The sequence below is a fragment of the Mrakia frigida genome (assembly GCF_051309035.1).
Source record: "Mrakia frigida strain ATCC 22029 unplaced genomic scaffold BDY24scaffold_4, whole genome shotgun sequence".
Classification (NCBI taxonomy): Eukaryota; Fungi; Basidiomycota; class Tremellomycetes; order Cystofilobasidiales; family Mrakiaceae; genus Mrakia; species Mrakia frigida.
In genome coordinates, this window is record NW_027481277.1 from 951260 (window position 1) to 978421 (window position 27162).

A 27162-nucleotide genomic window follows, 5' to 3' on the forward strand; every position below is an offset into this window, starting at 1 on the left:
CAACCCGAGAGTAAGAAAACCTTCCTCAGCTCAGCAGCGAAGCAAAAGAACATGACGAAGGGTGACCATGAAAAGAAGGCTTGATATATCATCTATAGAACGAGCGCGTGGTTGAGAAACCCTTGAGAAGAAGAAAAAACATATGGAACGTCCACCGACGACGCTCGTCCTACCCAAATCCACAACTCTGTCTACACCTCTCCGAAGTAAACAGGCTTGGGAGCAGTAGCTTCACGATCGGGCTCTCCAAAGGCGAGCTGGTCGTGCTGCTGGATATCGGGAGACTCCCCTGGAAACAAAGGAAAAAAAACAAGAGACGTTCGGATCAGTTTGGTCGAACGACTCGTCCTCGAGAGAACGAAGCTGAACTCACAAGGGTACTCAACCCAAACGGGTCCGATATCCTCTCCAGAGAAGTAGGCGACGTTGGCAGGAAGCTCTCCGAGCTTGGGGATGAGCCTGAGAAGAAGGAACGGGTCGTCAGCTCGAGATTTCGCGACGCGTCGAGAGCGGACGGGTTTCTAGTCCAGAGCTAGACCGTCGGTTGACTCTCGGAGAGACGAGTATGAGGAAAGGATGGCGTTGAAACCGATGGGGATGATCATCTGAAGGGACTCACTTGTTGTGGACGACGAAAACAGCGATCTGGGTGGGAGGGTGGGTGGCAGCCTCTTCTGGCGAGAGCTCAGCCGTGAGCTTCTCGATATCCTTCAGCAGCTCAGTGACGGCGTAGGAAAGAGTCTTCCGGCTAGGTTACAGATGCAAGGGAGGGCGCAGTCGAAGTGGAAGTCAAGTCAGCCTCGACGAGAGAACGCGTGGGCGGAAAGGGAACGAAGGGCAAGACGACGAACCTGTCGTCAACCTCGTCAACGATCAGAATCCTCTTGCCGAGAAGTCCGATACCTCCAGCGTGTCCCAAGGTACTGAAATCGAGCCACTGAGTTCGAATGACCTCTGTTGATGATGCAACGCAGGGAGGGAGGGAGGAGGACGCGGCGGGTGAGCTCGAGCTTTTCGTTCAGCCCGCTTTGAAGCAGAGGGATGCCGCGACGACGAACCAGTTCCAATGGTCTCCTCGACGGAAGAGGGGAGAGCCTCGTAAAGGGAGAGTCCGATGGCCTCTGCAGATGTGAGAACGAGAATAACGTCGGCCAGAAGCGAAGCAAGGGACGGGAGGAAGGAAGATAACGAGGAGGAAGAAGGGTTCAGCTTTCTTGACGCCTTCAGAGTTGACTCGAGAGGACTCGAGAGGAAAAGAGCAGGAGACTGACGGATGGGGATGTTGGCCTTCCTAGTTGGGGACTTGAGGAACGTTCGGAGGACTCGAGCAGGGCTGAGAGAGAGAGATGAGAGGAGCGACGGGAGGTCAGCTCGAGCGGAAGAGGGAAGAAAGTAGAGAGCTCTGTGAACTGACAAAAATCCTCCACCTCCGATGGCGATCATGAGATCAGGATCGAATTCAGCCTTGATCTGCTTAGCTCGGTTTCCAATCAAGATGTGAACGTCGTTGTAGGTCACTGGAGAGGAGGAAGAAAAAAAGAAGGAAGGAAGCGGGTGAGCTCGAGGTCTTTGTCGTCCGGACTCGTTACCTCGTCTCTCTCTCTACAGAGCACCAACCTCGAAGGTGACCGTCTCCAACAGCTCCCTGAATTTGCTCGGCGTGTCCCATTGTGTAGAAGAAAGAAAAGAAAGGGGTTGAAGGGAAAGAGAGGGTGTGGGTGTTTGGTGAGAAGGAGAGCAAAGGTTTCCTGATCCTCTTCCTTCTTCGCGTGGGCCGAGGCCTCACCTCTTTTCCGCTTTGTTTTTCTGTATCTACCTCAGAGCTGTCGGTGAATTGGAACGTCAGCGTATCATGTGCTGAGATTCTGGAAAATGTGAGAGAGAAATTGCGGCCGCCTCGTCGCTTTGACGACGAGGAGGGACTCTTTGCGATTTCGGTGAGCTCGCTTTTCCTTCCCCTCGACTGCATTCATCTCTCTCCCTCCCTCCGTCCACCTCCCAGCTCCCTTTTCGATACACGGAAACATGCTCTTCTCCCCCTCCGCTCGGCTGAGCCTTCTTCGAACAGCAAATCAATCCTCCTTCCTTCGCTCTTCGTCCTCCTGCTCTCCCATCCTCCTTCTCTCCTCCTCCTTCCCTTGTCCAGCTTCCTCAATCTCCTCCTACAGGTCCATCTCCACCTCTTCCTCCCGTCGGATATCAACTTCATCTCTCTTCAGGTCGGATAAGGTCAACGCCTCGGCTACTCCGATCGCTCAAGCTGGGAAGGAAGCGGTTGAAGCTCAAGTCGAGGAAGAGATCGTCCCTCCTGCTGTCGAGCCTGCAGGAGCCACCTACCCCATGGTCGTCTACGTTGGACCCATCTCCAAGGCTCTCTACTACCTCAAGTCAGTCTTCCGTATCATATTCGCAGGTCATCAGGCTGAAACACGAAGGGACTGACATTCATTCTTTCCTTCCCGACCATCTCTCGTTTTCCGACCCAGAGCTTTCTCCCTCGGCTCGCTGGTCACCTCGTCGCTTCTCTCCCCTTTCATCTTCATCCTTGAAGCCGATCTTGGACTCGTCGGAAGGTGTTTCCTCGCTGGGTGTGCCATCAGCGTGAGTTTGTTCGCTTCAATGCCTTGTCCCTCTTTCTTCCCCATCTTGGACGCGTCTCCTTTCTCGACCTTCATCTGAATCGATCTCTTTCGTTCAACTTACAGACGACCATCACCTCAACGGCACTGATAGGATGGTGTGCTTCTCCCTACGTCTCAACCCTCGAACTCCTCGAACCTCCTTCTAAAGAACACCCAACTCCCGCCATTCGTCTCCTCACCTACACCACTTTCCTCCAACCCGTAAGCATGCTTTCTTCCCATGATACCCACGTTCCTTTTTTTCATCAATCTGACGCCTGCTTCACCCCCTCCTTTCTCCTTCCAGCGCTACACAACCCTCACCACTCCTCTCTTCCTTCACCCTTCGACGCGTCCCATGGCTTCCTGGCAACTTCGCCCCCTCCTCACTCCTCCTACGGTCGCCTTCCCGGACATTGTCGCTCAGACGGCCGACAAGAATGGGATTGTGCTCGGCAGCTGGGACGGAGAGGGAAGCAAGGAGCTTGATGCTGGGACGGTGAGGAAGGACTTTATGGTTCACGAGGAGCTGCTGAAAGGAGTTTGGGGGATGGATGGGTGGAGGAGTAGGAAGGAGTGAGTTCGGCTTGAGTTGTGGATGATATGGTCGAACGAGCTTGAAGCGAGGAGGTGTAGGAGCAAGGTTGAACGGGACGTGACTGGACGAAAGCAAACCGTGAGACTTCAGCCCTTCTCTCTTGGGGGAGTGAGATCACTCGCTGACAGAATTGATCCTTTGGGGGTATAGCGAGTGGGAAAAGAGGCCTAAACAGGGACTTGCTTGGCCCATTCAGTTGTTGCGACGACCTCGTCCCTTTCCTTTTCCTCTTTCCTTCTCCTTCTTCCAAAAAAATCTCTAGATACAACTTTGGTTCGATTCCTGGGTTGAGTAGTTTATGTGGTTCTCTTGGACGTGTTGGATTTTTTGCTGCGATGAACGAGGGAAGCTTGAACTCGACCAGCCATCTCGACGCGTCGTCCGTGCTCTCCTTTCTTTTTGATCGCAGTCGAGAAGGAGAGTCTTGGTTGGCTCTTGCTTCATCGAGAGTTTGCACGAAGATCTTGTTTTTCTCAGCTTGCTACTGATGAACAAAACGGGAATCCAAACGAGGAGGAGAAGGGACGAAAAAGCAAAACGCAGAGCTCGAACGAATGGTCATGATCATCGACGAACGAACCCTAGGCGACGAGCAGCCTCGTGAGCTCTTCGGGGTTCTGTAGAAGCAGCGAAGATCAGGTCAGTCCAACTTCGAAACGAAGACGAGAGAAGGAGAAGACGCGACTCACGTTCAACCATCCAAGATCTCAGACCTGAGCTTCTGCTCCTCCTTCAGCCTCTCCAACCTCTCCTTCCCGATTCTCTTCTCCACTTCTGACTCGATAATCTTCCCATCAGCCTCCGCCGCTCGAACCAGAACCTCTCTCACCGCCCGGCTTCCCAGCAACAAGCTCTGCAGAGAACGAACGACGAAGCATCCAAAACCCATCCCGCCGACTCCTCCCATCTCCGCGAGAATCTCGAGCCCCAGTCGACCTATCCTAGGAGGCAAGTTGAGACAAGAGACCTCAAGTACGAGATGAAGATCTCGAATCTGAGTATCGGTGGCACAGAGAGACACCGGGTCTTCCGAGGAGGAAAGACGTCGTCCTCGACCCGGAGGGAGCACTCGCGAAGAATGAGGTGAGTGAGACGGGACCACTTGATCGGTATACTTTGAGATCGCGTAACGACCAGACTCGTGTAGTACGTATTTTGCATCACGGAGAGTTTGGGAGGGGCAGCTGCGAACGTGGCGACGGAGGGATTGAAGAGGTGAAGAGGAAAGGAGGAGTGTCCCGCGAACTGAGCGTTGAGCTCGTCGAAATGCAACGGTTGGAGAGAGGGAGATCGATCTATTGAGAGGGGAGGGCACGTTTGGTGTGGCCCAGGGATGAGGATGGTGAACGTTCGTATTTGGTGGAGAGGTGCAGTTCGACAAGAGGTTGGGAGGACTGCCAGGAGGGAGGAGAAAGCATGAGCCTTCTCGTTCTGGGAGCGGGTAGGGACTGTAAAAAGGTAGAATCCCTCACCTCTCTGTCGCAAAAGAGCTCAGCCATCTGCTCGAATACAACCAACTTGACGTCCCGGTAGAGAAGAGGGGAGGAGAGCTCAAGGAAGGCGAGGGAGACTCGGGACGCTCTGGCGAGCGTCGAAGGGTCGCAGTGCTTGAGGCCCTCGTGGTAGATTTCGATGGGGAACTGCTTGAGGAAGGGAGAGACAAGAGAGAGTGACGAGAGGGCCTCGATATCCATGTTTTCGGGCAGATTTGAGGGAAGGGAGATGATGGCCGTTTGCGGAGAGGGGAGAAGATTCAGAGGCCTGGCCGAATCGGACGTCACTTCGTCCCTGCCTTCCTTCTTTCTCTTCCCCTCAAACCCTCACCATGGCCTCTCTCACTCTCAACATGCTTTGGAACCAATGCTTGCCCTCCAAGCCTACTTGGAGTATCGACGAGATTCCTGATCTTACCGGAAAGGTCAGTCAAGCTCGACATCTCAATCTCCCTTCAGCCCTGAGCCTCCCTCCCTCCGACTTCCTCCTTCTTGCTCCCTCTTCTTCTCGCTCGTTGCTTCTTCTCAGGTCGCCGCTGTCACCGGAGGATACGGAGGAGTTGGACTCGAGACTGTCAAGGTGGGTCTGTACTCTGCGGAAGTTTTGGGATGGGAGCAGAAGGGAAGACGAACAACCTCGAGCTCAAGACCTCCAATCTCTCCTTCCCTCGTCGTTCCAGGCTCTGCTCAAGAAGAACGCACACGTCTACATCCTCGGAAGATCAACGAGCAAGGGAGAGGAGGCCATTTCGAAGCTCAAGGATGTCGGTGGAACAGTTGAATTCATCGTCGTCGACTTGGAGGATCTTGCGTCTGTCAGAAAGGGGGCGGAAGAGTTAGCTTCGTGCGTTACGTTCCATCGTTTCTTCTCCTCGAGCGATCTCTGAATCTTGAAGATCGAGTTTTTTCATTGAAGGACTCGAGACTCCTCCTTTCTGACCTTTGAAACTCCCCGCTGACGTCTCGCATTCTCGGTTGATCTCTTCAGGAAGACGTCGCACCTCGAGATGCTGTTCAACAACGCCGGGGTCATGTTCCCTGCTGCCTCAGCCATCACCAAGCACGGACACGATTTGCAGGCGAGTATTACTCAACGCTATCTTTTGATCCTGGACGAACTAGGGGCCTTGTAGACAAAGACGCGACGCTCCTCGCTCTTCTCCCTTCCCCTCGTCCCTTTCTGACCATCTCCTGTCTTCCCTCTCTGTCCCCTTCTCTCATCTGTCCCAGTTTGGCTGCAACGTTCTCGGCCACTACCATCTCACCACCATCCTTCTTCCCGTCCTCCTCGCTTCGCCCTTTAAGGCCGAGGGCTTCCCTCGAGTCGTCAACACGTCTTCCTCTGGACACCTCGGCGCTCCCAAGGGAGGAATCATCTTCGACAACTTGAAGGTTGTCGAAGGTACGGATAGACCCAAGGTTGGGTTGGGAGTCCATGCGAGATACTTCCAGAGCAAGATTGTGAGCGTCGCTTTCCTCGTTTGTTTTCGTTCTTCGAGACGCGACTGATCCTCGTTTGATACTGTTTGATAGGGAAACGTCATCTTCGCCAACGAACTCCAGAAGAGATACGCTTCTCAGGGATTGGTTTCGTGAGTCGCTCTCGTTTCCGTTCTTGACCTCCTCCTCGCGTCCCTTCTCACCTCGCGTCCCTTTCTTCTTCCACAGCACGAGCTGCAACCCCGGAAACCTCAACTCCGATCGTGAGTAGCTTAGCTTCTTTCTACTCCACTCCTACCGATCCTCGGAAACTAACTCGTTCCCATGTGCAGTCTGGCGAAATACCGGTCCTCGTTCGTTCTCTCTCCTCTTCTCCTCTCCCATCCCCCTTCCGTTCTCGCTTGGCAGCTCAACCCAAACCCTTGACTCTCTCGTTTTGTTTCTTCATTCTTCTTCTGCAGTTCAAAAGGTCCTCGGAGCTTTCACCTACCCTCCCGCGATGGGAGCTCTCACGCGTTCGTCCAGCATTCCTCTCTCTTCCTTCCTCCCTCCCTTCCCCCAAACCCATCAACTGACCAATCCCCTTTCTTTAACCTTATATTCGTTTAATAGAGCTCTTCCTCGGAACCACCGTCGAAGGCAAGGATCTCGGAGGAAAGGTTCGTCGTCCCGTTCCATCACCCGAAGCGTCTTTATCGTCTCTCGCTGACCTCGTTTCTTTTCGTTCGACGTCGCAGTACTACGTCCCCTGGGCGAGACCTGGACCTACTCGACCTGAGGCGACCGACGAGGAGATCCAGGCGAAGCTTTGGGCTTGGTGCGAGAAGGAGTGCGAGGGATTCTAGGCAGACGAGACGCGACGGGGTTGGAACTGTTTCGGTGAAATTCGGGGAATGTTCTTTGATATATGTTTGTGTTTCTTTGTTGGATTTTTGGGCGTCTGTGGAGAAGAGAGAGAGGGGAAGGAAGAGCGGGAAGGCGAGGGGAGACGCGTCGTCGTTTTTTTGAAGAAGAGAGTTCCCTTGCGGGCAGGAGAGACGCCTTGCAGCTCGTCTACTGTCAGAACGGCTACTCTCCGTGCGTACCTTACTCTTAGGGATGCCTGAGATGGACGACGACGCGTTTCAGGGAAGAAAGAGAGACGGCGTTCGGGACTAGGCTCGTCCCAGCCGTCCTCCCTTTCGGGTCCGCCCGAAGGAAGAAAGAGCGGCTGGGACGAGCCTAGTTCGGGACGACGTGAGATCGACGCGGGCCCCTTTCTCTCTCCTTTCCAAGCGGTTGTCGCACAAAAACCTTCCTCTCCCTCAAAAACCTCAGAAGCTTCTTCACGATGTATCAAAGTTTTCCAAACCAAACTTTCCCGGGAAAGAAAGCGAAAGAGGCCGGAGCAAGAGAACGTTTGGCTCTCGCGTGCTGCTCTCCTCTCCTCTCCTCTCCTGCTGACTCTTTTCACCTCCCAACTTCCTCCTGCTTCGTTTCCTCTTTCTCTTTTCTTTCTCGGCCCTCCTTCTCCTCTCCCTCCTCTCCCCTCCGACATCTCCCCTCGACCTCCATTCGCTCCCTTCTGAGCTCTCTACCGAATCGCACGAGACCGGCTCGAGGAACCATTGACCCACAGCCTCTCCCTCTCCCTTTCACCTTCCTTCCCACCTTTCATGACAGCTTCTCGACCTGTTCCCTCTACCAGCACTCCTCCTTCGTCTCAACAGCTCCACCCAGGCATCGATCTCAACCCGTCCACGGGAGCTTCGATCCTTCAGGCTCATCTGGAAGCTTGCTTCAAACGAGGTCAGCTCTCGGACGTCAAAGTCAGAGTCGACCGGTTTGGGAGAGAGTACAGGTTGCACAAGGTCGTTCTGGCTCAGGCGGTGAGTAGCTCCCAGCTTTCTTGGAAGCTTTTACCCATAAACTGATCGGTTCTCTGGGTTGCAGGCCTTCTTCTCGAGTTTATTCACTGGAGGATGGTCCGAAGAGGAAGGAAGCGTCGGTCGAGCTCAACATGGAGGAGGAGGAGGAGGAGGACCGACGCTTGTAGAACCGGCGATGGGAGTCACTAGTTCGGATGGTGGAAGGGAGATTAATCTGCAGATGTGAGTAGGCTCGGAGGTATTTTTGCTTGTAGAAAAGGGAGTGAGGAAGGAGGAGAAAGGTCGAACGAGCGAAGCAGAGGAACGAAGGTCGCACGAGGTGGCTCCTTCCTTCCTCCCGGCTCCTACACTTTGAAGCTCGTTTAGCTTGAAGCTGGGAGATCTGCTTCAACCCTCGAAACATCGTGACCTACGCTGATCTTTGCTCTATAATTTTTTCGCTGCTTCAGGGACGATCCCAACATCTCTCGTGCGGCCTTCGAAATCATCCTTTCACGCCTCTATGGGACCGGACCTCCCCTCTTCGTCTACCCAACAACCCACCCAACTCCCCTCCATCCCCTCTCTCCTTCCTTCTCCCTCGTTCAAACCGCCAGTCCTAGCTCGAGCTCGAATCTTCCTCCTCCCCTCTGTCCGGATCAAGCTCAACCGGCGACACCTCGGTTTCTCCTCTCCCTCCTCGCGACGTCCCTCTTCCTCGGTCTCCCCGGAGTAACCCAGGGAGTCTTGGGACTCGTTATCGGAAGCATGAGTCCTTGGAGCGTTGGTGTTTACTTGGGATTCGCAATTGGGAAGGGAGTGGGAGGATGGGGAGGAGAGGAATGGGAAGCCGGAGGAGAGGACGGCGAGATTGAGGAAAAGGGCGGGAGAGGCTTGGAGGATCTGGGAGTGAGGGTCGAGGAGAGTGTAGTTGATGAGGAGGAGGTACTTGAGAAGGAGAAAGAGGGTGGAAAGAGCGGTGGTGGTGGGAGAAGTTCAGCGTCGAAGGAAGGAGTCAAGACCGAATCACCCTCGACCTCCGAATTCCCTTCGTCGAGCCCAACCTCCTCCGTCCATCCTACCGATCGACCTTCAACACCCACCCAGTCCAACAGTACTCCCTCCAAACCTCTTCCCTCTCGAGCCTCCCTCCGAACAACCTCCTCATCCTCCTCCCTCGCTTCCTCAAGAATCTCCGCCCTCCGAGACGACGACGCGTCTTCGGCGTACTCTCGCGAACAACCTCTCTTCTTCTACGGCCTCACCTCCAACAGGATCGGAGAAGCCTGTGCCTGCTGGCTCGCTCGATGGGGAGTCGACATCCTCGCGGTGGAGGAGAAGCTTTACCTCGCTGCGAAGAGGAACGAGAAGGTTGCTGCTGGAGGACTCGCTCGAGGAGGGAGACCGTCCGTAGATGCTTCTCAATCCAAGGGAAAGAGCAAATCTTCCACCTACCCAGCGTCTCCCTCCTCTTACTTCCCCTTCATTCCCGAATCCGCTTCCTCCAACTCCACTTCCTCGCCCTCGTCTCGTCCTCCCCGCCAACCTCTTCACCCTCACCACCACCACCAACCTTCCTCCTCTTCGTCACTCTCAACCGACTTCCCACCCATCTTTTCTCTCGGAGGTCTTCCAGCAACCTGGCTTCGAGCCGTCATCTCCTCGGATGCTTTCTTCGTGAAGAACGAGATGGAACGGTACCGCGTCGCCAAGAGGGTGTACGACCTGAGGAGGAGTCAGAGGGAGGCGATGAAGAAGGAGATGGGAGGAGGAGAGGAGAGGAGAGGGAGTTTTGAGACGGAGAGTGAGATGGAGGAGGGGGAGAAGGAGGAAGAGGAAGAGGAGGCTGAGTTCGACGGTGAGTTTTGCTTGAGATGGTGGTTGAAGACCAAGAGAGAAAGAACGAAGCTGATCCCGTTTACATATTCATCTGGTCCGCTCTACTCAGAACTCTTCGCCAAAGGCATCTACTACTCTCACATGGTTCGTCCCTGACCTCTTTTCTATCGTCGCCCGACGCGTCTCGAAACTGACTTTCATTTCGATCTCCATCCCTTTCACAGACCTTCGAAGAACTCGCCATCATATCCCACGACATCAATCCCTCCACCTCCCTGCCCTACGCACCTCTCGCCATCCTTCAAACCTCCAACTGGTCTCAGCAGGAGCTCAAAACTCGAATCCTCTCCTCCGCCTCCCCGATCAGCAGCAACCTCTCCTCCTCTCCCAACTCTTCCACCTCCAGTGACCTCGCCTCCGCCGCTTCAGCAGAACTCGGGATCAGCTCTTCGACGACTGGGATCGTTCACGATCTAGGCAAGGTCCTCGAGCGAGAGGCCCGTCGTCGTCGAAGGTCTCGATCTGTCAGTCAAAGCGCGTCGTCTCCCTACGGTGGTGGAAGTCCATCCGGATCTCGTCCCTTCGGGTCCGTCTCGTCTATCTCGCCTTACGGAGGAACTCCCACCAACGGAGGCAGTCCCTCTGCTCCTCTCTCCCCTCTCGGAGCCGGAACCTCATCCCCGACCAACACCTCCTCCTTCTCAGCCCTCTCCCTCCTCCCGCCCATCTCCTCCTCCCCTTCCATCGCAGATACCAAACTCTACTGGCCTGTCCCAGTTGACGATACCCATCGAATCGGAGACTACGGCGGTTTCCTCCCTCTCCCTTCTTCCGGACTCGCCACGACGGGATCGACTCCTCTGGGAGCGGTGGGAGCAGGAGGAGCGGGAGTGGGAGGAGGGAAGAAGAGTAGTGGTGCTGCAGGGGAGAGGGACTTCTTTGGAGTTGGGAAGGGATGGAGGAGCGGGAGGGAGATTCTGGAAGGGGATCTGGGAGTTGGGAACGAAGGAGCGGGAGGGGAGGCGATGTGGACGAAGTACGAGCCGTTCAGGTTCAGTGTTGAGTTCTGGGGGGTGGATAAGTTGAAGGAGAAGCAGAGGGAGTATTCGAATACGGTGTTCTATGCCGGGAGCTGTGAGTTTTTTGTCTGTTCTTTGTGTTTCGCCTTCGTTGAGAGGACGACGCGTCGCTTTCTCGTTTGCTGATCTCCTCGTTCGCTCCATTCCTCTTGTTTCGCCTTTCGCTCATTCAGACTTCAACGTTTACGCTCAAACGATCAAGAAGAAGGATCGACAGATCCAACTCGGGATCTACCTTCATCGACAATCGATGCTCGAGCCCAGTTCGTTTCCCTTCCTTCCTCTCTATCGTCCTCTCGTATCTTTTCACATCAGCTAACCTGATCTTCGTCTCATTCGTCTTATCCCGCTATCTTCCACAGCTCCTCTCGCTTCCGCTCCTCCCGTCTCCGCTGCAACTCCCACCAACGCCAACCCTCTCACCTCCTCTCAGTCGCCCGCCAGTCCCCCAGGATCAACAGCAGTCCTCTCCACCTCCGCTCCAACCACCAACTCCTCTCATCTCAACCACATCCCCATCTCGAGATCCCTCTCTGGAACCAGCACTCCCGTCACCCACTCGCCTTCGATCTCGCCGCCTTCAGCAGCGTCGTCTGGATTCTCGATGGGTTCAGGGGTCTCCACTCCTGCTACAGTCCCTTCCGCTTCATTCAGGGATCCTAGGAAGGTCAGTCTCACTTTGTGATCGTGGAGGGACTGGTATCGAGATCGATTCCGAGCGAGAAGAAGAGACGCGTCGCTGAAGCCTGACGACCTCTTTCGTCTTCCTCCTTCTTTCTTCCTCCCTCCTCCCTCGTAGGTCATCAAATGCTACTTCTCCATCTCCTGCCCGTCAGCTCTAGGAACCGCCCTCACGCGATTCGCGTCGGCTCCGGATGTTTTCTCCGTCTCTCAATCCTGGGGATGGAAGTCGCAGTCTTTGAGATCCGAGGAGTACCTCTCGGTTCTACCTTCTCTCAAGGAGATGAAGGAGAACATCGAGGATGGAGTTATGGGCTGGACGGGGATGATCGACGAGGCAACGTTTGGGAAGTTGCAGTCGTTGAGGGCTACGGTGAGTTTCTCGTTTCGTCGTCTCTCGCTTTGCGAGTTTGCCCTCTCGTCTCTCGCTTTGCGAAATTGCCTTCAATCGATGTTGTGCTGACTACTCTCTGTATCCTTTTGTGCCCCTTTAGGTCGTCGTCGGTCTCGTCTGAGAGAGCAAACGACTCGCTCGACGCGTTCCTTCCTTTTCTCTTTGTTCATAATTTCTCTTTCTCTCCTTTCTTACGACACGATCCCCTTTTTATGCATACCCATGTCTTTGACGACTCTTCTATACTACTCTCCCCACTCTCTCTTCATTCGAACGACTCGCCCACAACGCTTTCTCTTCGTTTTTTGACCTCCTCATGGTCTCCCTCGCTACGCTGCTTTTATGTGCTTGATGGTCCCTTCTCTTCCCCTGCTCTTTGATTTGATGCTCGATGGATTATACCAGTGAAGCAAAGAGAGACGAGGGCTGCTGCCGAAACCAAAAAGAGGAAGGGTCGTGACGCGTCGATACAGTACGCGTCGAGACGGCTGGTCGAGTTCAATCTGAGACAGTTTTCCCTTCTCGTTGATCGCAGGGACAAAAATCTAACACACCCATGAAACCACATAAACTACTACCCAACACAAGAATCGAACCAAAGTCGTATTTATGGGGAAGAGGAAGAGGAAAGCAGAAAATCAGAAACGGAAAGGGAAACGGAAAAGGACGAGGTTGTACCGCGATGGGCCAACCAAGTCCCTGTTTGGTACCTCTCTTTATACTCGTTATATCTACAGAAGAGAAACTCTGGGGAGCCTGCATTTATCTTCAAAGCCTGGAGGTCCAGCGGCTGGCATTTCGAGAGGTCGGCGCGTCGAGCTTGTTTGACCGCCCCCCTTCCCTCGCAGACTCCCTTTGGGTAGGCACTCAAAACTGGAAAGCCCGAGCAAAGACGTCTTAAAGATGAGTCCCTCAGAAATTTTGAGCTATAGACTTACCTGCTGATGACGTTGAGCTGCGGTAGAAGAAGACACAGGGGTCTCTCGGCTGGCCTTCCTTCCCTCTTTCTTTCCCCTCAACCACAACCCACTCCCAAACCAAAACTCAACATCAACATGGCATCCGTAGGTTCTCGAACCTATCCTTCGATCTCCTTTTCGATTTTGACTGTTTCTCGCCCTTCCTCGTTCCCTGCAGTACCTTGTTCGTCGAGCTCACGAGCTTCCTCCTTCTTCTCCTCCTCTCTCTTTCCTCCTCCGCTCTGTCTACCCTCGAGCTGAATTGCTTCCCCTCCTCTCCTCCTTTTCCCAGCACAAAGCTACTGGGGTTTGTATTCCGTCATCAGCTTTCAGATGGAGTATCATGGGCAAGAGGGAGGAGATGGCAGAAGTGAGCTCGACGCACTGACCTCTCTTCCCCTCGTCCTTCCTTCTCGCTTTCTCCAGGCCGTCAAGCACGCCCTTCCTTCGCACAAGGACGCCGATACCGATACCGGAGAGCTTCCTCCTTCTGCTACGGTTGAGAGGGAGGAGAAGCCTATCGACGAGATCGGATTGACGGTCTTCCAGGACAAAAACGTCAAGCACGAGGTGTGCTCGACCTTCCTTCTTCCCTTTCGCTGAGGTAAACGTTTTCGCTCTCGAACCTGACTCTTGATTCAAACACTCTCAGGTTCTCGTCAAGCTCAACCAGCTCAAGCTCGACGATGGTGAGTCAATGATCTCCGCTCTGCCACAGTCGCCTTGCGCTGAAGCTCACCATCTCCTCTTTGTCTCTCTTTCTCTCAGCCAAGCACGGCCTTGGAGAGGTTCGAGAGCTCTTTGATGAAGGAGAGGAAGGGTGAGTCTACATCTGCAGTCGACTCCTCCACCGCATCTTAGAGTCTGACCTCGTTACGTTCGCTCTGTCTCAGGATTCAGTTCTGTTCGTCGCACCTCTCCTCCATCTTCCCCTCCTTATCCCACCCTCTCTGACGACGACTCGTGTGCTCACAGACAAGCCTATCTCGTACATGATCATCTCCGTTCCTCACGGAGAGGACTTCATCGGCAAGATCTTGCTCGACAACGAGGGGCAGTGAGTGAAAAGAGACGCGTCTCTCTTGTTGTGTCGCAGCTTCTGACCATCTCTTGTCCTTTTCTTTGTTGCCAAAAGCTGTATCCACGTCAGGTGAGTTCAGCTCAATCCTGCTACGATCGTGTCGGTTATGAAGACGCGTCGGATCGAGCCGACTCCGTCACTTTCATTTCCTCTTCTGTCAGAGTTTTCTCTCCTCCCGGAGGAACTGGCCCCTACAAGTTCCAGTGAGTAGCATGCTGCTGTACCGATCGTCCTTCTGTATAGGCCTGATCTAACCACCGCTTCTTCGCTTCGACGCGTCGCAGCTCCATCGACACGCGACCCACGTGAGTCTCGTTCCTTTCTTTCCATTTTTCTTCCTGAGAGCTGATCCTATTCCTTCTTTCTTTGGGTCTGACGTTCTTCGAATCACAGCGAGGACGGCGGCGCTCTCTTCAAGCAGAGCGACAAGGCGCGTTCGCTTTTCCGTCTCTTCCCTCCCTTTCTCAACTTTGACCCAAGCTGACCTGCTCTCTTCGACTTTTCGTTTTCGACCAACAGCTCAAGTACTTCGAGTACTAAATCCGACACCCATCGCTCTCATCGCCTCCATACCTCTCGCTTCAGCCTATCTCCCTCCCTCAGCCTTCTTACCTCGGATTTTTGATGACCCTTTCAACGAAACTTCGACGCGTCAGGTCTCTCTCTCTCTCTCTCTCTCTTCCTCTCCGTCAGAGAAACGGCCTCGCAGCTGCTGCACTCGAGGATCAGCTCCGTCAAGCCCATGCGAGTTTCTTATCTTAAAGAGCTCGACGCGGGGCAAACGCAGACGAAACTTGGAATGTGAAAGGGAGGAAAGAAGAAACGAGACGCGCCTCCTCCGACGCCACTACTTGCGAAGGGAAAACCTTCATCTGAATCCTATTTCGCCTCCGTTATCGCCCTTCACGGGTACCACAGGAAGAAGACCTTTTCACTCCGAATTATACTCCCCCACCCTCGAAAGTTGTGCGGGTTTGATTTGACCTTTTCGCCTTCGAGAGGGAGAGCGCAGACCTAAGCTCGAGTCATGAAAAAGTCGAGCTGGCTCTTCTTCCTTCCAACACCCACAAACCATCCCCCCAACTCTTTCATCTCTCCACCCTCAGAAGTTCATCATGTCCAAGTCCACTTCGCGCGATAGACGATCTTCGGTTTCGATCTCGAACCCTCCCAACAGGTGAGTCTTTGGACGACGAGGCCGAAACGGAAGGACGACGAGGACGAACGGAGAAGTCTTGGAAGCTAGCTCTTTTTTCGTCCCTCGACTTCGTGGAGGGATAGAGGAGTTGTCTAGGGAGGTCTGGGATATACTCTTTGACCTTCAAGTGATGCTGGTGGAGGGTGAAGCGAGGGTGAGAGCTGGTCGAAGGATGAGCTCATCGCCTTCCCTTCTTCCCTCTCTTTTTCGCCTCGTTTTTCCACCACTTCCCGATCCTCCTTCGCTTCCTCGAACCACGAAACTGACTTCTCTACCCTCTTTTTCCCTTCCCTTCTTGCAGCATTCCCATTCCTCTCAACACCAACAGTGCGATGCCCATCTCCTCGCCCACCAACTTTGGATCCCCTCCCTCGACTCGATCCTACTTCTCGACCTCTCCCATCGCCTCCTTCTCGCAAGGAGGAGGAATCCCCACCTCTGCAGCCTCCGCTCTCTCGCCCAACATCGCTCCCGCCTTCAACCCTCGTCAACCTCGAACGCTGAAACCTCTCGGATCGGGAGAGGTCAAGGTCCTTCTCCTCGAGAACATCGCCGCTGGAGCCGTCGAGATGTTCAAGGCACAAGGGTACCAGGTCGAGCACTACACCAAGGCTTGGTCCGAGGAGGAGCTGTTGGCCAAGATTGGAGACTTCCACGCTATCGGTATCAGGAGTAAGACCAAGATCACCGAGAAGGTCATCAAGGCTGCTACGAAGGTTCGTCGTTTTCTTCCCTCCCTTCTCTCTCTTTTTTCACGCGTCTTTCCTTCTTCATCTAGACCATCTTCGAGATCGTTCAGCTGACCCCTGCTCATCTTTTGTCTTCTTCACCTTCCAGCTCCTCACCATCGGATGCTTCTGCATCGGAACCAACCAAGTCGACCTCACCTCCGCTGCCTCAGCTGGAATCGCCGTCTTCAACTCTCCCTTCTCCAACTCGAGATCGGTCGCCGAGCTCGTTCTCGCTGAGGTCGTCTGTCTCTCGAGGCAGTTGACGGATCGAGCGAGGGAGATGAGGGAGGGTGTTTGGAACAAGGTCTCGAAGGGATGCTGGGAGGTTCGAGGAAAGACCCTCGGTATCGTGGGTTACGGTCACATTGGAACTCAGTTGAGTGTTTTGGCTGAAGGTATGTTCTCTCTTTCCATCGACCAGAGTATTTTTTCTGCTCCTCCTTCTTTGAGAAGCACTCGAAGACCGTTTGAAGCTCGAAAGCTGACCTTTTCGCGCCTCCTTCGTCTCTCCCTCTTCCCTCTCTTTCCCTCTTCGCCTCTCAGCCTTCGGAATGCAAGTCATCTACTACGACATCGTCCCCATCATGCCTCTCGGATCCGCTCGACAAGTCACCGACCTCCCCGAACTCCTCTCCACCGCCGACTTCGTCACTCTCCACGTCCCCGAGCTCGAGGAGACCAAGAACCTCATCGGAGCCGAGCAGTTCGCGCTCATGAAGGACGGTTCCTACCTCATCAACAACTCCCGAGGAACCGTCGTCGACCTCGAAGCCCTCGCCGCTGCCCTCGAGTCGGGACATCTCCATGGAGCCGCCGTCGACGTGTTCCCCAAGGAGCCTGGAGCGAACGGACCCACGTTCAACGACAACCTGAACCCGACGTTCTCGAGCAGGATCCAGAACGCTCCCAACACCATCTTGACCCCTCACATCGGAGGATCGACCGAGGAGGCCCAGAGGATGATCGGAGCGGAGGTGTCGACGGCGTTGATCAGGTACCTCAACTATGGATCGAGTGTTGGAGCCGTCAACTTCCCTGAGGTCGACTTGAGGGTGATCACGACCGAGGATGCTAGCCATATTCGAGTTTGCCACGTGCACAGGAACGAGCCTGGAGTGCTGAGGGCTATCAACGAGGTGAGTCTCGTCTCGTTTCGATTCGTTCGACTCGACTCGACTCGAGGAACTGACCGTCGTCGTCCCTTTCCTTCCATTCTTCCTCTCTCTTCAGATCTTCGCCGACCACAACATCGAGAAGCAGTTCTCGGATTCCAAGAAGGACATCGCGTGAGTGTCCTCTCTCTTCTTGTTCTCGTTCTCGTTTCGTCTCGTTTCGTTTCGTCGCGTCGACGTTCGTCCCTCTCCGTCTTTCCTTCGACTGACTCTCCCTCGTTCCTTTCTTCTGCTCAGCTACCTCATGGCCGATATCTCGAACGTCTCCCCTCAGGAGGTCCAGTCCATCTACGACGCCATCTCGGCCACCAAGGCCAACATCCACACCAGGATCCTCTGTGAGTCGTTGTCGCCTTCTCGTCTTCCTCCTTCCCTCTCTTTCTTGCCATCCCCCACCCCCTCGACAAGCTGAAGCTGACCTTTTCCTACTCTCTTCTTTCCTCTCAACAGTCTAAACACCCGTCCCTCTCCCTCTCCCTACCCTCCATCGTCCCTTCGACGCGAAAGGCTCCTCCCTTTCTTCTCTCTCTCTCTCCCTCCCTCTTCCCTCGTCTTACTTTGCTTGTATTCCCTAGTCTTTTCATTTCCCTTTAGCTTTAGTTTTTTCCTTTTCATTAAATCGTCACAACAGTATTCGGGTGCTACTTCAATCGGCCAAGCAAGAGCTGCTTCTGGATATTATCGTTCAACCGTTAAGAAGCTTGGAGACGAGGAGAGAGAGGGAGAGAGGGCTGGAGGGAAGAAAATCTTGTTCTGAGATCTAGCAGAGAAGCAGCTTCGAGCAACGTGAATCGGAAGAAGAAGAAAAAAAAACTGCAAAACGGAACCCCAAACCGATCGAATCTGAGTCCGCGTAGAGAGACGAGCGTGTTTCGAAACCGTCGAGCTCACCTCCTCCCTTCCCTTCCCTTCTCCTTCCCGACGTCGACCCCCCGGTCTCCTTCCTCCCCCCTTTCTCCTTTTTTTTTGTTCTCTCGTCATGGACCCACCCCCTCTCCCCGTCTCCTCCATCAACCTCCCCTCTTCAACCCCGAATCCTCTCCCTCTGTACCCTCGAATCAGCAACGGTTCCACCTCGACTCCTTCGCTCTCCGCTCCTTCTCAACCCAGTCCGACCCTCCCTCCTCCTTCAGCACCACCTCTAACATCCGCAGCAGCAGCAGTAGCAGTAGAGGCGCAGCAATCGAACGGAGGGAACGAAGCTTCGTTCGTCTGCTACTCGTGCCTGCCGAACCCTTCTTCGACCTTCCCCTCGGACCAAGCGTTAGCGTCGCACAGGTTGTTGATCCACTGTACGAGCGCGAGTGTTAGGACTGTTGGTGGAGGTTAGTAACAAGTATTTCAAATACAAAAGCGGTTTTGCCCTTAGCGACCGAGGGAAGGAACGAGGAGGAAGGGAAAGGAGAAAGGGTGTGGGTGTGAGCTCGCGAGCTGACCTGACCGAAACGCGTCCCCTTTTTTTGTAGAAATCACGGCCCATCGGTCCAAGGGAAGGAACGTGCTCGTCTGTGGGGTGTGCAGGAAGAAGGAGTTTAAAGGGAGTGACAAGTGGGCGGAACATGTGTTGAGGTGTGTCAAGAGAGCAACGAAGCGAGAGGGAGGAGGAGGAGGGAAGGGAGGCGGCGTGAGGGTCGTGAGGAAGGATGTCGTCTTGTTTCAGGAGTGAGTAGGACGCGTGAAGGTTTTTCTTTTTCTTTCCTTTTGATGGCTTGGGAAGAAGCTGAAGAAGTCTAGTCTGGTTGAAGGGAGGGAATTCAAGGGTAGAGGAGAAGCAGAGACGGGAAGGAGCGTCCCATCGATCAACGAGCTCGAAGCTCACCTCTCGTTTCCCTTTCTCCTTCTTGACCAGACCTCCCCAGATCTCCTCTGCTCACCCAGTCCCTCCAGAGTTGTTCGCTCACTCTCCCATGGCTTCCCTCTCAACTTCAACTTCAAACTCCTCATCTCCTTCTTCAATGCCTAGTCGTCTCCAAGCGCCCATCCTCCCTCCGACGACAACTTCGCCCTTCTCAGCCTCTCCTCTCTCGAAACCCAACGGACTCCTCGACCACGTTCTCCAGAGACCTAGATCTGCCTCCAGGCTGGACTCGAACGGTGGTACGCTCGTCCCAGCAGCAGCAGCGATTCCCTCTCCGCCCGAGTCGTCGTCGTCTTCGTTCGAGTCGATGAGGTGAGTTGACGCGCGTCCTTCTTTCCCGTCGTCGCTTCGTTCCTCTGACTCTTTCGCTTCCTTCATGTGTTGGCAGACAAACCAACGAACTCTACTCTCGAGATCTAGCTTCCCTGCTCGGTCTGACGCAGTGTGAGCTCCCCTCGTCTTCTCGTCGCGTCGACCCTCTTCTTGACACGCGTTTCTTTTTCTTTCTTTCGTCAGCCCTGCACGAAAACCTCTCCCTCCCCCAGCAAACCCAGCAGCACCTCCAATCCCTTCTGACCCAATCAGAATCCCTCCGCCACACCAACAACGAACTTCTCGGATCCAAGGTGCTCTTCCTCCGCTCCCAGCTCAAACCCCTCCAAACCCAACTCGCTCAGCTCCAGTCCGACCTCGAACGAGCGCAGACCGAGTCGCACCAAGCTGCGTCGAAGGTGGAGAAGGAGTGGAAGATGAAGTTGAAACGAGCGGAAGTTGCCGTTGAGGAGGAGAGGAAGTTGAGAGTGGGTTGGGAGGAGAGACTTGGGGGTTGGGAGGTGAGGGTTTTGGAGCTCGAGAGGGAGGTGGAAGGGCTGAGAGGGGAGGTGGAGAAGGAGAGGGAGGAGAAGAAGACGATGGCGGGGACGGAGGAAGAAAAGGAGAGGGAGAGGGCAAAGTTGGAAAGGGAGAACGAGCAGTTGAGGAGGAGGGTTGGCGAACTGGTGAGTTTTTCGAAACGAGAACGAGAACGACGCGTCCAAGCTTTTCGCTGACTGACTTTCTGACCACCTTCACCTCGTTCATCCATCCAGGAACTCGCTGCTTTGAACCCTCGTAGAGAAGTATGTATCCCTCCTTCTTTTTCCATTCCCTCCTCTCTCTCTCTCTCTCTCTTCGAACTCACCTCCTCACCTCTCCCCTCCCTTCCCTTCCCTCCTCCTTAAGTCCCTCCCACCCCCATCCCACACCCACACCTCCTCGACCCTCAACCCTCTCAAACGCTCCGCCACCCCAGCACCCAACGACGACTCCCCCGCCAACTCGCCAGCCAAACATCGTCGACTCACCGAAACAGCTCGGTCGGAAACCCCTGGCGCGTCCGGAACGGGTTCAACAACAACAGGTTCGACGGGGTCGAGATCGCCGTCTGCGGAGCCTGGGAACGCTGGGAAGTCGATGGATAAGAAGTATACGGGTGGGATGCCTGCGGTGGAGGAGAGGGAGGGGAGGTGAGCCATTCCGGATTAATTCGACTCTCGAACTGGGACGCACGCGTCTGGGCCGATTCGGAAGATGTGCTGAATGACTCTCGTCTTTGCTTTTAGGCTCGACTTCCTCACGTTCTGGACCAAAACGACCGTCAAACCCAACAAGAAGGACGGCGGGAGGAGGACGTGTACGCTTTGCGCGTGAGTCGCCCCTTCTTTTTTCCTTTCGTTCTCGCCTCTTTCTCCCGATCTAGCTCACACACACCCTCTCTTCCCTCCCCTCTTCCCCCTCTTCTCCCTCTCTTTCTCCTTCTCCCAGCCGAGACAAATCCCTCCCCTCCCCGCCAACGCCAACCCCCTACCCAGCCAACACGCCCTTGGACGACCTCGTCGCTCACCTCGAGGCGAAGCACGCTCAGCTTTGGGCGATCATCACCGGTCCGGGAGGGGTGGATGGGAACAAGAAGAGGAAAGGGGCTGTTGTTGCTGGTGGGGTTTGAGTTGGGTTTGGAGGGGAGGAGAGAGAGGGAGGGAGAGGGAGGGAGGGAGGGTGGGGTTTGAGGTTTTACTGGACGAATTTGGTTCTTTTAACGATTTGCACGATGCTTTGTTTTTTGGGGTTTGGTTTGTAGTTAGGGTGGTGGATAGTTTCGGAAAGAGCGGAGAAAGAGAGGAAGGGGACGAGCGAGCAAGGGAGGAAGAGAGGAGGCAGAGAGGAGGGGACGCGTCGAACTCGAACACCCGTTTCGTTTTCCTTCTTCGATCCCTCGTCCGTCCAGTCGCGATCGGTGAGCCCTTTCCGACACTTCAGCCTTCGGGACCGAACTTCAGTTCCCTTCTCTCTCGACCTGTAGGGCTGATAGAAACTTTTGCGAGGCTAAGAAGGGAGGGGAAAAGAACGCGCTCGCTCAAACCAACCGTCGTCGAAGTTGCCCCCGGCGACGATTGCTTCGCCGTAAGTTTCCTTGTTGTTTATCTCATCTCATCGCGTCACGCTCCGGATGCATTCGTTGGGGAACATCGCTGTGGTATTAAAGATCGACGATCTCGGAAGAAAAACCCCAGCGAGGCTCCCTCCTCTCCCCACCCGTCCATCTCCTCGACCGTAAAGCTGACCTCTCATCTCTTCTAGTCGACCACAAGTCCAAGAAAGAAAGAGCAACCCGAGCTACACGAATTGTCACCCCCTCGGTCAACGAGATCCTATGGGGGCCAAGGATCGGGAACACGTCCAAGAGACCCAGGTTTGGACGCGAAAGGTCGATGCGCTGACAGCCTTTCGAGGCTTTCTTCGGCCGCGCCCCTGTTTGACCACTGATTAACCTGGCTCTCGTTCAAATCTACGACACAGTTTGGGACCAACTGAGGGCGTTGGAACAGGTCAGAAGGGGTGGTTTGCGTTTCGCGTCGCTTTCCCCGCATCGTCCCGTCGTTCTGCTAACCTCTCGACTCTTCTTGTTTTCGTGCTGGCTTTTGTTCTCCAACCACATCTCTCTCTCTCTCCTCTACCTCCCAACAGTCTCCAGGTGAGTGCCCTTTGCTCTGGATCCCTTCGACAGCTGAGCCTTTGTCGAGCAAAACCTTCGAGGAGGAAAGGTGTCGGCTAACGTCTCTTCCTTTTCCCTTTGTTCTTACCGTCTTTCAGCTCTCACCTACCAACCTCAAAACTTTCCAAACAACTTTCGTGAGTCTTTTGTTCCATCGAGGAGAAGCTGAGATGTGAAAATTTTCCTGTTTCGAAAGATTCGACGCGTCGAAGTGAAGGAACTGCGCGAGCTGACCTCGCTCTCTCCTCCTCCCTCCTCTCTTTCCTCAGAAGAACGATGCCTGACCTCGAGCAAGGAACTCACGCCCTCTCCGCTCCTTCTGATGATCACAAGTCGGAGCAGACCCAGCATTTCGTCGTTCCAACGCTCAACCGAGCCATCACTCCGTGCGTCTGCTTGTCTCGTCTTTGCAGACTCAGCGTCGCCCTCGGCTTGACTGACTCGAGTTCTCTATACTTTCTTTCACCTATGCAGTGGAGGACACCCTCGTACGCTCCTCGACGCCCTCCGTTGTCCCTGAAATCGTAGAGCGCTCTCGATGCTTTCACTTCCTGACGTCTCGTCGTCTTTCTTGTTTATGTCCTTGTAGTCGACACCAGTCAGCCCTCGTTCCCTGTCTACCACCGAAAACTCGGAAACCCTGGTCCTTTGGGTCTCTTCTCCTTCGCTATCACCACCTTCGTTCTCTCGATGTTCAACATCGGAGTCCGAGGCATCACTCATCCCAATGTTGTTGTCGGTGAGTCCGCGCTTCGGTTCGAAGTCTCGATTGAGTTTCTCTTGATTTGTAGAGCACTCCCAGCTGACCCAAACTTCTCTTCTAGGAATGTGCTTCGGTGTCGGTGGACTCGCTCAGCTTCTCGCTGGGCAATGGGAGGTGAGTGACGCTTTCCTTTTTTCGGACGACGCGTCAAGCCTTTCTGTCTTCCTTTTCGAACGGTTTCGAACGTCTTGAGCTCTCCATCCCTCTCGAACATCACTGACTAATTCCTCAACTACATTTTGTATGCAGTTCGCCGTCGGAAACACCTTCGGAGCTACAGCCTTCTCAGCGTGAGTTCCGAACCACCGACCAGCGGCGCGTCGCTTTCCTCCCACACGAAGACTGATCTCGATTGGTGTCCGTCTTTCGTTCTTTTCTCAGATACGGAACCTTCTGGATCTCCTTCGGACTCATCTACTGGCCTAGCTCAGGTACGTCCATGAACATCAAACTTTGCAGTTTTCTTCGTTCCCGCGCTGACCCTCGTTTTTCTCTCTTTCTCTCCTTCAGGCATTTTGACGGCCGACTACGCCCCTGGAGAACTCGCTTCGGCCCTTGGAATATACCTCATCGGATGGTGAGCGCCTTCTACCTAAATGAACGCGCAGAGAACGATGAGGAGGGAGAGGGAAGAGGAAGAAGCTCGACTGATCGCTCCCCTTGTTCTTTCTCCCTCTTTCCGTCATCAGGTTCGTTTTCACGTTTATTATGGCACTTGGAACGCTCAAGGCTTCCGTGGAGCTCGCTTTTACTTTCTGGGTCTTGGACTGTGCCTTCCTCATGCTGGCCGTCGGGTGAGCACCCTGTCTCTTCTCTTCATCAAGGAGCGGCTCCTCGCGACGACTGTGACTGACTCCTAGCGTATTCACTTACACAGAGAGTTCACTGCCTCAACCGGATGCCACACAGCTGGAGGTTACTTGGGAATCATCGTGAGCTAGCTCATTTCAGTTCGCTTTGTTGTTGACGTCCTTCGTTCTGACTCGATTTCGCTCTCGATTTCGATACTCAACAGGCCGCGTTCAGTGCCATGTACTGTGGAGCTACTGGAATCCTTACCCCCGAGACCAGTCACTTCACCCTTCCATCCTGTTCGTTGTCCAACCTCCGTTTCCCTCTCTTTCGCGACGCGTCCACGTCCTGACCCTTTGACCTCCTTCCTTCTTTGATCCTCAGACGACCTCTCCGGAGCCAACAAGGCGAAGAAGAACTGATGAACGATCACAAAATGGGGTAGATCCCTTCTCGTTCCAAGTCGGCTGGCTTCGAGAACAACCGCGAGACGCGTCGGTTCGGTTCTCTCTCTCTCGTTTGGGTTTCAGGTTTCTCTCATTTTTTCTTCTTCTTTCTTCTTCTTGTTTCATTACGAATTACGACTCTCGAAATCGCTTCTTCGACTGCTTCATGAGAGAATCGAGAGAGAAGGCTGAGGCTGGAATGACCTGTCTGGAGAAGACGGACGTTCTACTTCTTGCGCTTCCTTTGCAGAGAACTCGCCTCGACGGTATAAATCTCTCTCTTTCGTCACTCGACCTGAAAGCCCCAAACCTTCTGCCTTCATTCGCGTTCCAACTTGGAGACGAAAAAAGTTGAGCTCGACTGATTTGCTGCCTGGAAACTGCGCGTAGAGTGCAGTTTCCTCGAGCTCACACCTTCACGACTTTTTGACCTTCAACTCCTTCCCTCCCTCCCTCCCTCCCCCCCTCCCTCTCTCTCCCCCTCCTTCCTCTCCCCTCCCTCTCTCAAAATGTCCTCAGCCGACGTCAAGCCCAAGAAGATCAAGAAGTCGAAGGGAGCCTTTGGCAAGGACGGCCAGGATCCTCGAGTCGCTGCTCCTGAGCCTTCAGCACCCGTCGAGGAGGAAGCCGCTCCCAAAGCCAAGAAGGAGAAGAAGGACAAGAAGAGGAAGGCTGAGGAGGCTCCCGTGGCCGAGTCCTCTACTGCTGTTGTCGACGACGAGGCTGCTAAGAAGGAGAAGAAGCGACTGAAGAAGGAGAAGAAGGCCCTCGCTGCTGCCTCTTCCTCTTCGACAACTACCCCTGCCCCTGCTCCCACTGCTACGGCTTCCCTCACTACTGGACCCCTCTCCGCCGCTTCCCTCGCCTACCTCGCCGAGCACTCCATCACCGTTTCCCACCCTTACACTCCCCTCCTCGACATGGCCACCCTTCCGATATCGGCTAAGCTCGCACCAGCTCTGAAGGAGTTCGCGAAGCCCACTCCCATTCAGGCTTGCTCGTGGCCAGCTTTGTTCGCTGGAAAGGACGTCGTTGGAGTTGCGGAGACTGGATCTGGAAAGACCCTTGGTTTCGGAGTGAGTTTTCTCGATCCTCTCTTTTGACCTTCGCGTCGCGCCTTCTCCCCTTCGTGCTGGCCGTTTTCTGAGCTTCAGCTGACCTTCACCCCTGTGCAATCCTTCGCTTCCTATTCTAGATCCCTGCCATGCAGCACCTCCTCTCCCTCCCCCAAACTTCCGGTCGAACCGCCGTCCCCTCTCCTTCCATCCTCGTCGTCTCCCCAACTCGAGAGCTCGCCCTCCAAACCTCCGCTACCCTCACCGCTCTCTGCACCCTCCTTGGATTCAAGTCCGTCTGTCTCTTCGGAGGAATGCCTAAGGGAGAGCAGGTCGCCCTTCTCAGGCAGGAGGGCCTGAAGGTCGTTGTCGGAACTCCTGGTCGAGTTTTGGATTTGGTCAACGACGGAGCTGTCAGCTTTGAGAAGTGAGTCTTTCTTCTCTACCATGGCTTCTCTAGGTGTAGAGATGCTGGTGAATCTACGGTGGAGCAGCTAAGGAGGTCGGCTTCGTTGGATTCGGGCGAAGACGAAAGCTCACCTCTTCACGCGTCTCTCTTTCACTCCCATCAGGGTCACCTACCTCGTTCTCGACGAGGCGGATCGAATGCTCGACAAAGGATTCGAGAACGATATCCGACAGATCATCGGATACTGCCCTGTTGAGGGACGTCAGACTCTCATGTGTGAGTTTCCTTCGTCCTCGGCGCGTCCAGTTCAGGCCTTCAAGCTCAAGCTCAAACCTGATCCTCATTTCTTTGTCCCACCATCCAGTCTCCGCCACCTGGCCCGAGTCCGTTCGTCAGCTCGCCAACACCTTCATGAAGACTCCCGTCCGAATCACCGTCGGATCCGACGAGCTCTCCGCCAACTCTCGAGTCGAGCAGAGTTCGTCCTTTCTCCTCCCTTCTTCCCTCGGTCCCCCAAACGACGACTGACTCTTCTCCACCGCATCTACGTTCTACAGACGTTGAGGTCTTCAACACCTCCCGAGACAAGGATCCTCGTCTGCTTTCCCTCCTTCGATCTCACTCCGCTGCCCACACCGGAGGAGCGAAGCACATCCCTCTCCGAATCCTCGTCTTCGCCCTCTACAAGAAGGAGGCTACCCGACTTGAGCAGACTATCCGACGAGCTGGATTCAAGGTCGCTGGACTGCATGGAGATATGGGACAGAAGGAGCGAATGGCCGCGTTGGAGGGATTCGTGTCTGGAGAGGTTGGGGTTTTGGTCGCCACTGGTGAGTTCGCCTCCCTTTCTTCAAGCTCAACAAGGGAATCGAGCTGACGTATCGCTTGCTTCTTCAGATGTCGCTGCTCGAGGACTCGATATCCCTGACGTCTCGTTGGTTATCAACGTCACCTTCCCTTTGACCGTCGGTGAGTCGCGTCTTCTTTGTCGCTCACACGCGCGCGCTCGTCTTCCTTCTTGGTGCCTACGAACTCGTTCTGACCACTCCTCCACTTTCCTACATTTTTTCCAGAGGACTACATTCACCGAATTGGACGAACTGGTCGAGGAGGAAAGCTCGGAAAGAGTGTTACTTTCTTCGTTCGTCCCCTCTCTCCCTTCGCCTTCTCGCCCGTTCGTTCTTCTTCAGCCTACTAACTGCCCTTCCTCACGAATTCTACAGACTGGAGAGAACCACGAGACCGCTCTCGCTGGAGAGTTCATGCGAGTGTTGCGAGATGCTGGAGTCACGATCCCCGAGGAGATGGGTCGATTCCCTTCCACCATCAAGAAGCGAGGTGCGTTCTGCTTTTCTCCTTTCCCCTATCTACACCAGTCTCGAGCGTTCAACTGATCTCGTTCTTGCTCCGCATCCTTCGTCTTGCTTAGAGCACGGATCGTACGGAGCCTTCTTCAAGGACATCGGAGACGCGCCTGCCGCGAAGAAGATCAAGTTCGACTAGACTTTCTCATAGACTTTCGTTGATTTTACACTGTTTTCTGGGATGGCAAGGTATCTGCCTCTGTCTAGACGCTCTCTTCTGAGAGAAACGTCGAAAAATAGATTCTAAATCGCCAAGCAGCACTCTCCCAACTTCGAACCCTTCCTTCGATTCGAACGTCACCTTCCCTTCT

The 27162-nt window shown here is 54.5% G+C and overlaps 10 protein-coding genes across 10 annotated transcripts; 8 read left to right on the forward strand and 2 right to left on the reverse strand.

The window, feature by feature from the left end:
- Positions 1-62: 62 nt before the first annotated feature.
- BDY24DRAFT_378680 (phosphoribosyltransferase) lies at positions 63-1773 on the reverse strand. Its single transcript, XM_076638962.1, has 8 exons — positions 1618-1773; positions 1415-1517; positions 1272-1333; positions 1059-1121; positions 852-954; positions 620-748; positions 374-459; positions 63-289 (listed from the first exon to the last, which is right to left on the reverse strand). Exons 1-8 carry the CDS (start codon positions 1667-1669, stop codon positions 192-194), a joined length of 696 nt encoding a protein of 231 aa, XP_076500075.1. The 5' UTR covers positions 1670-1773; the 3' UTR covers positions 63-191.
- Positions 1774-1955: 182 nt separating this feature from the next.
- Positions 1956-3565, forward strand: BDY24DRAFT_207385 (uncharacterized protein). The gene is made up of 5 exons (XM_076636491.1): positions 1956-2387; positions 2487-2601; positions 2706-2843; positions 2929-3297; positions 3370-3565. Exons 1-4 carry the CDS (start codon positions 2026-2028, stop codon positions 3199-3201), a joined length of 888 nt encoding a protein of 295 aa, XP_076500076.1. The 5' UTR covers positions 1956-2025; the 3' UTR covers positions 3202-3297; positions 3370-3565.
- Positions 3566-4394: 829 nt separating this feature from the next.
- BDY24DRAFT_378682 (uncharacterized protein) lies at positions 4395-4949 on the reverse strand. Its single transcript, XM_076638963.1, has 2 exons — positions 4692-4949; positions 4395-4613 (listed from the first exon to the last, which is right to left on the reverse strand). Exons 1-2 carry the CDS (start codon positions 4911-4913, stop codon positions 4515-4517), a joined length of 321 nt encoding a protein of 106 aa, XP_076500077.1. The 5' UTR covers positions 4914-4949; the 3' UTR covers positions 4395-4514.
- A 75-nt stretch (positions 4950-5024) lies between these two features.
- BDY24DRAFT_378683 (NAD-binding protein) lies at positions 5025-7077 on the forward strand. Its single transcript, XM_076638964.1, has 11 exons — positions 5025-5137; positions 5242-5292; positions 5393-5556; positions 5701-5791; positions 5943-6173; positions 6246-6304; positions 6381-6415; positions 6485-6505; positions 6614-6667; positions 6765-6811; positions 6890-7077. The coding sequence occupies exons 1-11, from the start codon at positions 5045-5047 to the stop codon at positions 6995-6997; spliced, it is 954 nt and encodes a 317-aa protein (XP_076500078.1). The 5' UTR covers positions 5025-5044; the 3' UTR covers positions 6998-7077.
- Positions 7078-7595: 518 nt separating this feature from the next.
- BDY24DRAFT_378685 (uncharacterized protein) lies at positions 7596-12391 on the forward strand. Its single transcript, XM_076638965.1, has 8 exons — positions 7596-8020; positions 8085-8242; positions 8470-9857; positions 9948-9982; positions 10063-10972; positions 11091-11180; positions 11280-11584; positions 11717-12391. The coding sequence occupies exons 1-8, from the start codon at positions 7808-7810 to the stop codon at positions 12059-12061; spliced, it is 3444 nt and encodes a 1147-aa protein (XP_076500079.1). The 5' UTR covers positions 7596-7807; the 3' UTR covers positions 12062-12391.
- Positions 12392-13019: 628 nt separating this feature from the next.
- Positions 13020-14671, forward strand: BDY24DRAFT_378688 (uncharacterized protein). The gene is made up of 13 exons (XM_076638966.1): positions 13020-13056; positions 13130-13135; positions 13244-13258; positions 13378-13521; positions 13604-13640; positions 13720-13771; positions 13845-13855; positions 13927-14008; positions 14087-14101; positions 14194-14235; positions 14317-14337; positions 14426-14462; positions 14552-14671. The coding sequence occupies exons 1-13, from the start codon at positions 13048-13050 to the stop codon at positions 14570-14572; spliced, it is 492 nt and encodes a 163-aa protein (XP_076500080.1). The 5' UTR covers positions 13020-13047; the 3' UTR covers positions 14573-14671.
- Positions 14672-15333: 662 nt separating this feature from the next.
- Positions 15334-17833, forward strand: BDY24DRAFT_207427 (uncharacterized protein). Its single transcript, XM_076636492.1, has 7 exons — positions 15334-15384; positions 15532-15946; positions 16068-16356; positions 16505-17097; positions 17192-17247; positions 17371-17471; positions 17584-17833. Exons 2-7 carry the CDS (start codon positions 15563-15565, stop codon positions 17586-17588), a joined length of 1428 nt encoding a protein of 475 aa, XP_076500081.1. The 5' UTR covers positions 15334-15384; positions 15532-15562; the 3' UTR covers positions 17589-17833.
- A 921-nt stretch (positions 17834-18754) lies between these two features.
- Positions 18755-21014, forward strand: BDY24DRAFT_378692 (uncharacterized protein). Its single transcript, XM_076638967.1, has 8 exons — positions 18755-18795; positions 18983-19303; positions 19380-19435; positions 19508-19989; positions 20080-20109; positions 20213-20496; positions 20593-20676; positions 20795-21014. The coding sequence occupies exons 2-8, from the start codon at positions 19041-19043 to the stop codon at positions 20973-20975; spliced, it is 1380 nt and encodes a 459-aa protein (XP_076500082.1). The 5' UTR covers positions 18755-18795; positions 18983-19040; the 3' UTR covers positions 20976-21014.
- A 949-nt stretch (positions 21015-21963) lies between these two features.
- BDY24DRAFT_378694 (acetate uptake transporter family protein) lies at positions 21964-24201 on the forward strand. Its single transcript, XM_076638968.1, has 13 exons — positions 21964-22001; positions 22121-22159; positions 22292-22408; positions 22497-22510; positions 22612-22761; positions 22847-22899; positions 23035-23075; positions 23167-23216; positions 23296-23362; positions 23475-23579; positions 23663-23717; positions 23801-23876; positions 23962-24201. Exons 3-13 carry the CDS (start codon positions 22299-22301, stop codon positions 23997-23999), a joined length of 759 nt encoding a protein of 252 aa, XP_076500083.1. The 5' UTR covers positions 21964-22001; positions 22121-22159; positions 22292-22298; the 3' UTR covers positions 24000-24201.
- A 331-nt stretch (positions 24202-24532) lies between these two features.
- Positions 24533-26990, forward strand: DBP3 (RNA-dependent ATPase DBP3; the record flags this gene model as incomplete). The annotated part of the gene is made up of 9 exons (XM_076637242.1): positions 24533-25099; positions 25219-25505; positions 25651-25763; positions 25852-25965; positions 26045-26317; positions 26385-26456; positions 26561-26628; positions 26711-26825; positions 26917-26990. The coding sequence occupies 9 exons, from the start codon at positions 24533-24535 to the stop codon at positions 26988-26990; spliced, it is 1683 nt and encodes a 560-aa protein (XP_076500084.1).
- Positions 26991-27162: the final 172 nt, after the last annotated feature.

What these genes read in the sequence shown, in the direction of transcription:
- BDY24DRAFT_378683 (XM_076638964.1), top strand. Translation starts at nt 5,045, where the DNA reads ATGGCCTCTCTCACTCTCAACATGCTTTGGAACCAATGCTTGCCCTCC. An exon ending in TTCCTGATCTTACCGGAAAG is followed by an intron (nt 5,138 to 5,241) that starts GTCAGTCAAGCT and finishes GCTTCTTCTCAG; the next exon opens with GTCGCCGCTGTCACCGGAGG. An exon ending in CGCGATGGGAGCTCTCACGC is followed by an intron (nt 6,668 to 6,764) that starts GTTCGTCCAGCA and finishes TTCGTTTAATAG; the next exon opens with AGCTCTTCCTCGGAACCACC.
- BDY24DRAFT_378685 (XM_076638965.1), top strand. Translation starts at nt 7,808, where the DNA reads ATGACAGCTTCTCGACCTGTTCCCTCTACCAGCACTCCTCCTTCGTCT. An exon ending in AGGGAGATTAATCTGCAGAT is followed by an intron (nt 8,243 to 8,469) that starts GTGAGTAGGCTC and finishes TCGCTGCTTCAG; the next exon opens with GGACGATCCCAACATCTCTC. An exon ending in ACAATCGATGCTCGAGCCCA is followed by an intron (nt 11,181 to 11,279) that starts GTTCGTTTCCCT and finishes TATCTTCCACAG; the next exon opens with CTCCTCTCGCTTCCGCTCCT.
- BDY24DRAFT_378688 (XM_076638966.1), top strand. An exon ending in CCAGCTCAAGCTCGACGATG is followed by an intron (nt 13,641 to 13,719) that starts GTGAGTCAATGA and finishes TCTTTCTCTCAG; the next exon opens with CCAAGCACGGCCTTGGAGAG. An exon ending in TCCATCGACACGCGACCCAC is followed by an intron (nt 14,338 to 14,425) that starts GTGAGTCTCGTT and finishes TTCGAATCACAG; the next exon opens with CGAGGACGGCGGCGCTCTCT.
- BDY24DRAFT_207385 (XM_076636491.1), top strand. Translation starts at nt 2,026, where the DNA reads ATGCTCTTCTCCCCCTCCGCTCGGCTGAGCCTTCTTCGAACAGCAAAT. An exon ending in AAGGCTCTCTACTACCTCAA is followed by an intron (nt 2,388 to 2,486) that starts GTCAGTCTTCCG and finishes TTTCCGACCCAG; the next exon opens with AGCTTTCTCCCTCGGCTCGC. An exon ending in TCGCTGGGTGTGCCATCAGC is followed by an intron (nt 2,602 to 2,705) that starts GTGAGTTTGTTC and finishes TTCAACTTACAG; the next exon opens with ACGACCATCACCTCAACGGC.
- BDY24DRAFT_378694 (XM_076638968.1), top strand. Translation starts at nt 22,299, where the DNA reads ATGCCTGACCTCGAGCAAGGAACTCACGCCCTCTCCGCTCCTTCTGAT. An exon ending in TTCCTCATGCTGGCCGTCGG is followed by an intron (nt 23,580 to 23,662) that starts GTGAGCACCCTG and finishes TCACTTACACAG; the next exon opens with AGAGTTCACTGCCTCAACCG. An exon ending in TCACTTCACCCTTCCATCCT is followed by an intron (nt 23,877 to 23,961) that starts GTTCGTTGTCCA and finishes TTTGATCCTCAG; the next exon opens with ACGACCTCTCCGGAGCCAAC.
- BDY24DRAFT_378692 (XM_076638967.1), top strand. Translation starts at nt 19,041, where the DNA reads ATGGCTTCCCTCTCAACTTCAACTTCAAACTCCTCATCTCCTTCTTCA. An exon ending in TCTTCGTTCGAGTCGATGAG is followed by an intron (nt 19,304 to 19,379) that starts GTGAGTTGACGC and finishes ATGTGTTGGCAG; the next exon opens with ACAAACCAACGAACTCTACT. An exon ending in GTGGAGGAGAGGGAGGGGAG is followed by an intron (nt 20,497 to 20,592) that starts GTGAGCCATTCC and finishes CTTTGCTTTTAG; the next exon opens with GCTCGACTTCCTCACGTTCT.
- BDY24DRAFT_378682 (XM_076638963.1), bottom strand. Translation starts at nt 4,913, where the DNA reads ATGGATATCGAGGCCCTCTCGTCACTCTCTCTTGTCTCTCCCTTCCTC. An exon ending in AGCTCTTTTGCGACAGAGAG is followed by an intron (nt 4,614 to 4,691) that starts GTGAGGGATTCT and finishes CCCTCCTGGCAG; the next exon opens with TCCTCCCAACCTCTTGTCGA.
- BDY24DRAFT_207427 (XM_076636492.1), top strand. Translation starts at nt 15,563, where the DNA reads ATGCCCATCTCCTCGCCCACCAACTTTGGATCCCCTCCCTCGACTCGA. An exon ending in TCATCAAGGCTGCTACGAAG is followed by an intron (nt 15,947 to 16,067) that starts GTTCGTCGTTTT and finishes TTCACCTTCCAG; the next exon opens with CTCCTCACCATCGGATGCTT. An exon ending in TGCTGAGGGCTATCAACGAG is followed by an intron (nt 17,098 to 17,191) that starts GTGAGTCTCGTC and finishes CTCTCTCTTCAG; the next exon opens with ATCTTCGCCGACCACAACAT.
- BDY24DRAFT_378680 (XM_076638962.1), bottom strand. Translation starts at nt 1,669, where the DNA reads ATGGGACACGCCGAGCAAATTCAGGGAGCTGTTGGAGACGGTCACCTT. An exon ending in CGAGGAGACCATTGGAACTG is followed by an intron (nt 955 to 1,058) that starts GTTCGTCGTCGC and finishes CATCATCAACAG; the next exon opens with AGGTCATTCGAACTCAGTGG. An exon ending in CGTTTGGGTTGAGTACCCTT is followed by an intron (nt 290 to 373) that starts GTGAGTTCAGCT and finishes CTTTGTTTCCAG; the next exon opens with GGGAGTCTCCCGATATCCAG.